The 12,628-nt window shown below is 44.4% G+C and overlaps 1 protein-coding gene across 9 annotated transcripts in view; it reads right to left on the reverse strand.

The window, feature by feature from the left end:
* Nucleotides 1–12,628, reverse strand: part of BIRC6 (baculoviral IAP repeat containing 6) — a 164,587-nt gene that overhangs the window by 63,476 nt on the left and 88,483 nt on the right. For 6 of the 9 annotated variants that reach the window (XM_075267481.1, XM_075267479.1, XM_075267482.1 and 3 more), the window contains exons 56-60: nucleotides 12,150–12,293; nucleotides 10,815–11,028; nucleotides 3,604–3,735; nucleotides 2,168–2,335; nucleotides 1,899–2,072 (exon numbers count right to left, since the gene is read on the reverse strand). In XM_075267481.1, the coding sequence (XP_075123582.1) occupies nucleotides 1,899–2,072; nucleotides 2,168–2,335; nucleotides 3,604–3,735; nucleotides 10,815–11,028; nucleotides 12,150–12,293 (832 nt within the window). The remainder of the gene's footprint in view (nucleotides 1–1,898; nucleotides 2,073–2,167; nucleotides 2,336–3,603; nucleotides 3,736–10,814; nucleotides 11,029–12,149; nucleotides 12,294–12,628) is intronic. The other 3 variants (XM_075267485.1, XM_075267484.1, XM_075267483.1) reach the window with 1 other exon arrangement.

Consider the following 12,628-nt stretch of genomic DNA (forward strand, 5'->3'; position numbering starts at 1 on the left):
TATCTTGTAAGAAACCACTTTATATTTATCCACAAAGATGACTTTCAGCACTAAGACTAAAGATCATTTCACTAATACTGGTCCACGCCACCACATAACTCCGGTAACATGGCCTGTCACTTTGCTATAGAGCAGGGGTAGGGAACGTACGGCTCTCCAGCTGTTGCAAAACTACAACTCCCAGCATGCATACTGGCTTTGCTGCTCTGGGAACTCCCATGGAAGTGAATGGAGCATGCTGGGAGTTGTAGTTTCACAGCAGCTGGAGAGCCAAAGGTTCCCTACCCCTGCTATAGATGGACCCTGTCATGGTCTTCTCTTCTGAGTCCTTGTATCCTAAAAACTGCAATTCAGAATTTCTAAACATTGCAAAGGTCCCCAAAGAAAGAGGGTGACAAGGAAGGAAGGATCAAGTGTGAAATCTAATCTGTGCAAAGTATGGCAGGTTTGGGGCAGCAGCTTAAAGCCCTGTTAAATGGGCTGAGGACTGGGTCATATAGAAGGAATAAAATTATGAAGGAACAGAAAAAAAAAAAAAAACCACACAAAGAAAAACCTGCCAACTAAGACGTGCTGCCAATAAAGAATCTATGTCAGATGGCCATTTTAACACAAACCAGTCACTCATCGCTTGTCCTTCCTAGTATCAGCCTAGGTAATAGCGCCTTTACTCCAGTTCTGCTAATCCATTCACACATGGCCAAACAGAGCACAATTGGTTAGTGGAGTAGTCACAAGGAATAGTGATTTTTCTGTCAACAGCCAAGTCTTAAAGGGGCAGTACCTCAATTCAGCACTGTCAACTTTGCTGGTATGTGTCTTGATTACAGAGATATCCATGTTCTTGCAGGAATATTGGTAGCAAAACTATCAGTGGGGTCGGTCTTGCTGCTCAGAGTCATTGCAGAGCTGTGAAGAACGCCTCCGGATGGTACACTTCCATAGCCATGGAGGAAGGGAAGGAGGGGAGGGGGGATGTTCCTCACAGGCCAGCCATGACACTGAGCTGGAAGACCCGTCCTATTGACAGTAACAGCACAGATATCACTGCAACCCCAATACATACCGGTAAAGCTGACAGCCCGCTTTCTAGCGGTATGTAACACTGCACTACTTTCATGTCCTGACATTGGCCAAGTGTGGTGATAAACAATACATCTTACTACATTTTTAAAGTATTACATTAAGTTTGGTCCTGTTCACCAGTACCCAGACACCTTACACCCCCATCTTCATCTTCAGACTGCGCTCCTTTATGCACATATTTCTGCTTTCTAATATATACCTTATTCATTTCAGTACCAGATCTCCAATATTCACCTGTCGGCTAACTGTTTAAAGAGGACCTTTCATCAGATTGGGCACAGGCAGTTCCATATACTGCTGGAAGGCCGACAGTGCGCTGAATTCAGACTTTCCCGATCTGTGCCCCGGGTAAAGCGCCATCAGTCCCAGTACCGTAGCGCTTTAAAGTCAGAAGGACGTTCCTGACAGTCAGTCAGGTAAGTCCTTCTTCACAGCAGCGCCTATCGTGCGGTACAGTGTGAGCGGGGAGGAACGCCCCCTCTCTCTGCTCACAGTGCTGGTCCATAGACGAGTATTATCAGGAGGGGAGGGGGTGTTCCTCCCTGCTCACACTGTGCAGCGCGATAGGTGCTGCTGTGAAGAAGGACGTTCCTGACCGTCAGAAACGCCCTTCTGACTGTAAAGCGCTACGGTACCGGGACCGCTAGCTCTTCACCCAGGGAACAGATCGGGAAGGCCGACAGTGTGCTGAATTCAGAGCACTGTCTGTTTTCCAGCAGTATATAGAACTGCCTGTGCCCAAACCATGAAAGGTCCTCTTTAAGCTCACATACCAGAAGTAATTGATTCTTTAATATAAACTCGAGGCTTACCTTTTTCAGTATGAAGTCTCTTAAAGGAATCAGTTTTTGACAAGCTTGGATCAGAGATGACCTTGGAGCCAAGTTTAACTGTCAGATCTACAGATCGAAAACCTTGAGGGAGCTTTCTTTCATACAAGAGGGTAAGGAGCTGTGCAAGGGTCATTTCAGGAGGTAAGGGTTGACCTGTATATGATAAAGACAAAATATATTCAGATGAAATCTTATTGCCACCTGTCTTGTCTATACAGCTTTTACTAAATTTTCTTAAGCAACTCTACCCGGCAGCAGTTTATGGTAAAGGTGGAACACGGGAATGCTGATGGTCTTGCTTGAAGAGTCTACTCCTGAAGAAGAGCCACCTACTTTATCTGTCATTACTCTTCCTCGCCTTGACGGGGGACGAGGCGGAGTGGAGGACATTGCCCGTTTCGATTGTGATTTTAAGCCTTTGTATTAAGGAAAACAAACAAGAAGTAAAGAATTGTACAAAAAAAAAAAACCCTTACACAGCACAAAATACTTTGTATGCAATAAATGTAAATGAAAAAAGCTTATCAGCTTATAACATTTATACTTCTAAATTCTTAAAATTCCATTTCCATAAAAATAAATATGCTGGTGGAGAATTTTCACAACAGTCTAAGGATGACTAGAGACTGCCCATATGTTGCCTTCTGTATGTGGATTTTGCGGTGTCTTTATGAGCCAAAGCCTGGAGTGGGTTCAATAGAAATGGAAAGTGTGTAGGAGGGTCTTATACTTTAATAATTCTCTCATATACACATACACGCAACAATGGGGAAACTTTTCATCCAAAAATTAATGTATGCTTGGCTGATCTCTCACAAAACATTCTTACTAGATCACTGGCCAATATGATGAAACTGCAGGGCTCTGTTTACTTACAAAGCCTCCTCAATGGCAAAGCAACTTTTCATTAATGGCTGTCCTGGCAGCATTTACCAAGAGCCCACAGTGTAGCAGGCATCGTATGTCCCTGGAGTGTGGCATCAGTTGACAGGCCATTCAGCAGCTCCTGGCTACACACAGATGGCACCCTTACGAGATCCAGCTGCTACAACATCTCACTGAGAACGATCTGGACCGGCGCATTGAATTTGCAGAGTGGCCGACACAACAAGTGGAACAGGACGCACAGTTTACACAGAAGGTTCTGTTCAGTGAGGAGGCAAACTTTTATGTGATGTCACTCTCCAGAGACATATGGCAAGTGCTACGCTGTGGGCACTTGGTAAATGCTGCCAGGACAGCCACTGATGTTTCATCATTGGCAAGTTTTCATACGTCCAGATTTGGGCTAATCCAACACCAAACCAGTTGCACAAAATTTGGAGAGCAGTTTGCTAACTGTGGTATGGGAGATGGGTGGTCTCGTATTTCTGTCTGTTTTGACACCAAGGTTCACTGTAAGAAGTGAATGAGTCAGTGAAGGTGCAGGCGGCCCACACATCCTTCATGTTTTCTTCATGCTGTTTGTGTGCATTTAGCCTTAAAATAAAATCAAAATTTTTTTTTCAAGCTGAATGCAACAGTCACCCAGCCCTAATCTGCACTGGACACTTTCGGGATACTTTCGGTGCAGGTGCACTAGAAGAAGCAGCCATTGTCATCTTGAGAGAAAATGAGGAAAGCAGCTAACCCCTCAAGTAAAAACTGCAAAGCGTGAAGACTGCACAGTGCTCGGGACACTTACCTGAAGCAACGACAACACTGTAGTTATCCTGGAATCCATTTTCCGCTTTCACTTTTTCTTTCTCCTCATGGTTTTTCTTTTCCTTGTCATCTTTCTGCTCACTTATCAACTTAGCAGTAATGCTTGGCGTGTCTGAAGAGAAGGATACAGACAGGGGTGTCTAAATCTAAAACAGATAAACCTACTACAAAAAAAAAACGGACGGATGAATAAGCAGCTACTTTGTAAGAGGGCCAGCCAACAGAGGCTGAAACTGCAATAATCCTGGCAAAATCATGCAACAAAGCAACTAGCCATTTTAAAGCCCCAACACACACATGTAGGCGAAGTTCCAGCAAAGTGTGGAGGGCTCCATGTGTCCTCACCACAACTACGCCCAGTTATCTCTGCATATAACTTATTCAAGTCTACCTTTCCGGTAGATCTCCACCACTTCTAGGTTACCTTCCCCTGGTTAAACATTCTGACATATACCCAGTTTCAACAATGACCTCTCTATCCACACGATTGTCTGGTCCTGCTCTGGGGGCTCCTGTAACCCAAGGTTACCGATTGGTCCAATGTCCAATGACTTAAGTAGTCTAGCGGTCGCTGGAGAGGAATCAAATACATCACCGGTTCCTCAAATTTCAGTGCATTGAGCCATGGCATGGTGAAATAGAAGTAGGACCAAACAACGGAGGGTGGGAGATAGGAGTGTAAGTTTTTTGTTTTGTTTTAAATTTTACATCCACCCCGGATAAACCCTTTAGAAGGCTGGACCAAAATGTGACAACCTCTCTTCAAAGAGCAGACAAAAGGACATTAAAAGGGTTATGTGAAATCTTTAGATCAAGTCAATGTTCACCCATTAGGTCTCCTTAAAGTGGTGGAGTGACTACTTCAAAAGTGCCCGACACTAATGAGAAAAAGAAAGTTGTATAAATGGCATACATATCCTCCAATGGTACAGGAGCATTGAATGGGTTTTCCCAATCAGACATTTGGAAATGCCAGAAAAGTCTTTAGATGAGGCCCCACTTCTTTGGGAGTCTTTAAAAATCAAGTAAACCTCTTTGACCCCACAGGTATAGGCGCTTTATTCACAGCAGCCCCGGGACAAAGGCTTCCTGACCTGTGCTAGAGGTACAATCCACATCTAGAAAACCTTCATGGCATTTCCTATGGGTATAACAAATATCCGGTATGATCCCTTTAAACAGTTGAAATCTTCCTAGTAAAAATTTTTAAAGGAACCTTCACTTCTAAGGCCACTTTCACATTTGCGCACTTTGGTTGAAAAAACAGTGATAAATGCAAAATATGAATCAAACCCAGGAGGGAACTTCCAGCTACCGATGCCGAACACTAGCCAAACACAAAAAGGGAGGCCCAAATAGGAACCTTCACCGTTTACTTGGAGGACAACCTGTCAATTGAAGGACTGAAAACCGAGATTAAAGAAATGAGAAATTTAACAAACCCGAATATTGCATAGCTTTCCCTTCTGTAATAGTTTTGCCAAAGCCATATTCATTTAGTATTTACAACGTCACAATAACAAAGGCGTCTACAAACAGATTCCCTGGTATACGGTGTATACAATATGGGGCACAATGACCGCAACTGGCACAAATACTCAGTACTAAAGTTTACAACCAGGTCTGCAGGTAAAAGGCGAGCACCTCATGATACAAACTCTACAGAACCGGACGTGTTGAGGAGGTTCTGTATGAGACCTGGGACAAAACTATGACACCCATGTCCGTCTCATCCATGGGGAGTAAGGAAAAACCATTCCCAAACCTTCTTAGCCATCAACTTACAGTAGATCAGCAACCGATCTAAAGCCTAGATACAGGCCATTCTGTAACTTCATCTGGTTCTTCCTACATTAATGGCCGTATGGTTTCGCAAGCAAAAAGTGAGATATTACCAAATTCTGCTGCCAGTTAGCAAGCAATAGAAAATCACTAACATCCAGTGGATATGTTTTAATAGCATGTGCCCACCACAACACAAGCGACAGGAACGTATGTATAGTTCATGTTCTGTGGCTACATAAAATAAGTAGAAGATGATGGGTGGAGAATAAGCAGATCTCAGAATAAGCAGCACTTTGTGTAATGGGCACAGCAATAGGTTACAGTTATTCAAGGTCTTAAAAAGGAGAAGCATTTATCAATGCAGGAATCATTGCTGGCAATAAGTGTGCACCTAGCGGATGCTAAATCCATCATTTATACACGCACTTGCTGCACCGAGTCTCAGGCTATGAACGCATCGCCCTTGACTTTTGGAAACACTTTAGGAATTCAGATCTTTTGGGCCAATAATCGCACTTTCCTGAACAGAATTTTTCGCTCACTAAGAGGTAGTTCATTTTATCTGTGACATTTTCATGGACATGACTCAGAGGGCAGATGCCGCCATTACGGAACGCATCGCCATTTCTTGTAGAATGAAATTAACGCAATACACTTGGCGTCCATCCATTTCATTGTCCGTCATGAGGCCAAAGAAATGAGCAAAGGCAATTAATACTGCCGCTCTGAGGGTGAAGCTACACATTGGACCAACGCTGCTGGATGTCCACAGGGTCATTCAGCAGAGTTCTTCACTGAAACACCCTGACAAAAATGGGCGTCTGCCTGCCATTCATCTGAAGATTTCTCTGCAGCTTCACAACACGGCTGTCGAGCTGTAAAACACAGCAGGTTAACTCTTCATGAAGTCATGGCGGCTGAAACAACTTCTTAAAGGGGTTGGCCACTTTCAGACTGGGTCTGGCTCGGGAAACTCTGGCTTAAAGGGGTTGGCCACTTTCAGACCAATATTGACAAACAAATGTACAATAAAAGATATACAATGTTCCAATATACTTTCTGTATCAATTCCTCACGGTTTTCTAGATCTCTGCTTGCTGTCATTCATTCTGTTACTTCTAGAGCAGGGGTCTCAAACTCAACTCAGCATGTGGGCCGCAGAGCAAGATCCCAGCCAGTCGGCAGGCCGCACCGCGGCAAATTTAGCTCCACCCACTTTTATGTTGACTCCGCCCATTCATTTTTCATGTGCCCCCACACTGTATAATCCTCCTACAGTCACCCGTAAACTATATGTCCCCCCTCCATCTTTCCCCCAGTTACATATACACCCTTCATCTGCCCCCAGATTCATGTCCCCCCATCTCTGCCCCCAGATTCATGTCCCCCATCTCTGCCCCAGATTCATGTCCCCCCATCTCTGCCCCCAGATTCATGTCCCCCATCTCTGCCCCAGATTCATGTCCCCCCATCTCTGCCCCCAGATTCATGTCCCTCCATTTCTGCCCCCAGTTTCATGTCCCCCCCATCTCTGCCCCCAGATTCATGTCCCTCCATTTCTGCCCCAGTGTCATGCCGTTCTCCCCCCTCCCTTCGTCTGCCCCCAGTGTCATGAGCCCCTTCATTCCACCTCAATGTTTAAAGAGGACCTTCCACCATTTTGCCCACAGGCAGTTCTATATACTGCCGGAAAGCTGACAGTGCGCTGAGTTCAGCACACTGTCGGCTTTCCCGATGTGGGCCCAGTGTGAAGAGCTTACGGTCCGATACCGTAGCTCTTCTATGGTCAGAAGAGCGTCTCTGACACTCAGTCAGAGACGTCCTTCTTCACAGCACAGCCAATCGCGCTGTGCTGTGAGAGCCGGGAGGAACGCCCCCTCCCTCCCTGATAATGCTCGTCTATGGACGAGTACTGCGAGCAGAGGGAGGGGGCGTTCCTCCCGGCTCTCACAGCACAGCGCGATTGGCTGTGCTGTGAAGAAGGACGTCTCTGACTGAGTGTCAGAGACGCTCTTCTGACCATAGAAGAGCTACGGTACCGGACCGTAAGCTCTTCACACTGGGCCCACATCGGGAAAGCCGACAGTGTGCTGAACTCAGCGCACTGTCAGCTTTCCGGCAGTATATAAAACTGCCTGTGGGCAAAATGGTGAAACGTCCGGATTTAACTTGGACCCGGCGTCCCTAGGCTTGTGCGGGCCGCACAAAATTGTTCGGGGGGCCGCATGCGGCCCGCGAGTTTGAGACCCCTGTTCTAGAGGATAAAAGTCTGACCATGGTCATGTGATTTATGGTCCATTGTCATGTGATGAGCACACAGGTGCCGCTCGTTAAAGTCACAGCACAGTAATCAGACATCTGCCTGGTAATCAGCTGTGCACCTGTGTGCTCATCACATGACCATGGACCGTAAATCACATGACCATGGTCAGACTTATCCTCTAGAAGTAACAGGATGAATGACAGCAAGTAGAGATCTAGAAAACCGTGAGGAATTGATACAGAAAGTATATTGGAACATTGTATATCTTTTTATTGTACATTTGTTTGTCAATATTGGTCTGAAAGTGGCCTACCCCTTTAAGCCAGAGTTTCCACAGCCTAAAGACTGAATGAAGCAGGGAGTGGTGTGAATACATGGGGGCTGCTGGCAGGGCACAGTGCAGGCTATGAAGTTCATCTGAAGCAGCAATCAATACCCACATTCTAATAGATTCTACAGTGTTTTTTTTTTTTTTTTTTTATATGGGGGGGGGGGGGGGGGGTAAAACGCCAAATGCTTTGTACATCCGTATACATTAATAAAACTACTACTGTGGGGGAGGAACTCAGACTTATTTCGCAAATGCCCAAGTGGTGTCTACAGTGACTCTATTGTACGCCATGTGCATGCCCATATTTTTCCAGTGTACAACTTGACATCACTGTATGAGTTTGTATAAGACAAAACTAACCCCATACCAGTTATGGAACTCGCTACTTAACGTGTTCATAGTAGAGTGGGAACCCATTGCAAGATTTACTATAGAGCCCCATTGGTTACTTGTCACCCCTGTTTACAAACTTTATAATATATGGACGCTCATGGACGAGCAACAGCATCTCCAAGCTTCAGATGGAATAGTGTAAGGGTATGTTCAGACGGGGTCTTTTGGCAGTGGATTTTGACATGGAATCCACCTCAAAATCCGCTGCCAAAAATGGCTCCAAATGACTTCAATGGGAGCTGCTCGCTTCTTTTCTCCGCTAGCTTAGTAGCAGAAATAAGAAGTGAGCTGTCCTATCTTGTCACGGATTCCACAGCTGACTCAACCGCGGTGCGAGGCTCCAGCCCATTCATTTGGGCCTAATCTGGAGCGGAATACCGCAACGTGATGCCTGTGCACTGCCCCAGCATCCCATCACAGCAGCCATGACGGACTGTGTAGACACGGAACTCTGTGTGAACTACTCCTAAGTAAAGATGATCGAGTACTATTCGAAATGGCCGTTTCGAATAGCACACTCCCATAGGAATGAATGGAAGTGGCCAACACGCAGACTTTGCTGGCCGCTTGGACGTAGCTGGCACGCAGGGGGTTAAGTGGCCGGCAAAGTCTGCGTGTTGGCCGCTTCCTATGGGTGTGTGCTATTCGAAATGGGAATTTCGAATAGTACTCATCTCTAGTCCTAAGGAGCTGGCAACGATGCTTTAGCATACCAAGACATTTGGAAAATTGTACGCTTCCCACTTTGTGGGAACAGTTTGGAGAAGTCCCTTTTCTGTCCTGGCATGACTGTGTCCCAGTGCAAAAAACAAGGTCCATAAAGGGCATGTTGGGCCCATAATACTGTATATACTTTCCCTCCCTAGGTCCATGTATATACAAACCATTCTCTTACTAAGGAACATTTACCCAACTTAGAAGAAGTCTTGTCTAGGAGCAATTCATAAAACCACTTTGTTAAAAATAGGGGAAAATCTAAAAGCAAAAAACCATTCATGACTACAGGAAGCCCGAAGTGGCAGAGAAGTCCGATTAACAAGCAGACATTTAAGAAGCGCCTTTATTGTATAGTAAAATCTCAATAGGAAAGGAACAGTGCAGATGGATTTAATATAGGGAAATGGGTGAACTTAATAAGGTTCAGCCTTACAATAAGCTGAATGTGTGAGCTGGTGGGGCCGGGATGAAGAGTCACTGCTTTACTTCCACATGATTAACTTTTATGCACAATAATGGTTCTTGGCAAGTGACTTTACCACCGGCCTATTCATATAGAAAATTTATGTCAATGAAGAAGCCACTTAATAGTACATGGTCAGTTCCAGACCTGATAAAGCAATTGAAGGATTAGTGGGCATGATATTTATAGGCCAATACATATGCAAAGTATAATACTAGGAGCGCAGGTTTGGCAAGTCACCAAAGTCATCATACACCCCTTACATATCTGGCTGAGCCGTAGATTCGGATTCCCTATTCTTGTCTGAGTGCTTGCCCTTGTACATATGCAGAAATAAGCCATATCGCCCACATAGGAGGTTACAGGCAGACATCCCTCCTCTATTTGCACAAGAAGGGACATTACAAAAGATTCTCAACTATCAGATTACACAAACATGAAACTCCTACGGATGAGTGCCATGTAAATAGGTAGCCATACAACTTCTTTAGGCATACAATTTGGGAGAAAGGGGTCCTTCAGTAGGGCAGATGGGTCACCAGTATGGATGAAGACCCCGACAGCACAAGAAATGTATCCGGTGCCAAAGACAACCAAGGAACAAGTTTCTCTGATAAAGCGTTCGTTGATTGTATGGCCAAAGCACGAATATGCATGTATATGAAAAAGTCTGCCCAAACATAACGTTCATTTGGCATCTGTAAATTACAAAATTTCCTAAAATTGACATTCATGTAACAAACTCTAAGCCAAGAGGGATCAATAACTCATTATAGATCATAAAAAAAAAAAAAAAAAAAAAAAAAAAAAAACAAAACCCACAACTTTCCACCTATTCTGTACTCCAAATTAATCTGCCCTTACACATTGGACCTGCCGATTTGGCAGCGCTGCAGTTCCCTGCACACTGGGTTGGATTAGACTCCCACTGCTCACAAAGCGATGGTATATAATACGGGAAAACCCTTTCAAAGATGCATGGAGACCGCTGTAATGTCTCTGCACTGTACAGTCAGTATGATGACAAATCCAAGCCAAACTGAGATCTAAAGACCCAGATCCCCAAGAAGGTGCCAGTTTGGGTCATCAGACTCAGTGAGGACAGGATTTGTGACTTTATATTACACAGTTCATATTAGATACATTACAGCTGGTAAATAATGATATTATAAAGCAATGTCTGTGTTTATGAACACACAAATACACACACACACTTAACAGCAAAAAACAAGTATTAACCTGCATATGAAGTGGATGTCCATTCTGCCACTAAACACGAAATATGCATTGCTACAGATTTATCCTCGAAAACATCTCTCTTACCGGAGACCCGGTCAAGAAGGTCTGCAAGTGTAGTAGAGATAGGCAAGTGAAGAGTACGGAACTTGTGTCCGGCTCCATACATGGGATGTTGGATGATGTGACTTGTAGCATTTATCCTGCCTTTGTACAGCTGCATAGAAAAACATGAGATTCATCACTGAATGGCTTTCATGGAACAAGTCAACAAGAAACTATTACATATAGAATTTAGGTAAAACCTGTAATATAACTATTGAAGTTTTGAAGCTTTGCTCTATTGGGGGACACGTTTATACAGAGGGGATTACTATATCGCTGAACACCACTGAATAAAACCAAAGTGTTAAAGACCATGTGTGAAGAGGGACAGGGCAGCAGCAGATTATATATATCTAGATGCCTCGGACAATGGTTTACTTTGCAATACAGTGTTCGCGCTCGCTACGCTATGTTCATTGGTAAGTGCTTGCTGCCATCTGCTGGACAAGTTTGTGAAAGTTACATGAGAAAAACTTATCGTAAGTCATAAAAGGTATTAACTATATTTTATCAAAATAAAACCAGGTTCATATATAGACCCCCAATGACTTGAATGCTGCTAAACACGTTAACATTACTGCTGTGCATAGCTTTGCTTAATGAAGATCTTTTATAACCTCCAGGATAAGAAATGTTCTATACCATTACAAAACTGATGCGCTAAATTCAGATTTTCAGTTGGTGCCAGTAGTTTTCAGCACTGTCAAAGGGTCGGGCCTCAACTCAGTCACCACAGGGAGGTGAGGAACACTTCACCACCCCCCCCCCCCCCCCCCCCCCTTATCAACTGATCTGGTGACTGAAGATCCTGCACAGGACAGGGCCAAAAGCAGCTGCGCTCCTATTCAAATAAAAGGTGCGGTGCTGCAGTCCTGTGCGCCATGTTCAATGGCACTGGGGTACTCTGGCTCTGTGCCCATTATAGGAGTAGAGCGACTACTGGCCACATCCTGTGCAGTAGCCTCCAGTAACCAGATAAAGTTAGGGCGCCACTGAGTATATTAGACAATTGATGCATATTACAGGTTTTTAATAGAAAAGCAAACGTAAAGTAAAAGCACCTTCAGTGGATTCTGAAATAAGAGAAACATGATAGGAGTAATAAATTGTACAAATTATGTAGACAAGCCCATTAAAAAGGTGCCCAGTGTCCTATGTGACTACTTAAACACATGAGGATACAAGACTCAAGAGATCACCGACAACCCCGATGAAACTGCCAGGAATACTTACAGGGCAGGGAGACTGAAGGAACATGGTAACTTTTTCATCTTCCAACATCAACTGCAGGAAGAGTCTTCGGATGAAGCCAGAGATGTTTCCGGAGGCGGGCAGATTGCCACGCTGGGGAGACGATTGGAATAATTCACAGAGAACCTGAAGACACAAGCAGAGACTTAATATCAAAAGCTTTTGGAAAATCGGGTTTATTAAAAAAAGTCACCTTAACATTCACATCTCTTCTCAAGACGTTCTGTCACGAGTATTCCCTCACGTATGCCGCTATATACTGTGTGATACTGACTTATACCATGTAGACAGATTAAACTCTTTTGACCTCATGAGTACTGGCGATGTCTAGCAGTAATAGACTCTTAGGAGGTATGGCACCATGTCACTGAGTTTGTGTGCGCAGATGAGATCTTTGTGAAGTAAAAGGACCAATAAATCAGATATTAGATCTGATAATCAGGAAATGCGCTCTCCTCAAA

The sequence above is a fragment of the Leptodactylus fuscus genome, chromosome 3 (genome assembly GCF_031893055.1).
Source record: "Leptodactylus fuscus isolate aLepFus1 chromosome 3, aLepFus1.hap2, whole genome shotgun sequence".
Taxonomy (NCBI): Eukaryota; Metazoa; Chordata; class Amphibia; order Anura; family Leptodactylidae; genus Leptodactylus; species Leptodactylus fuscus.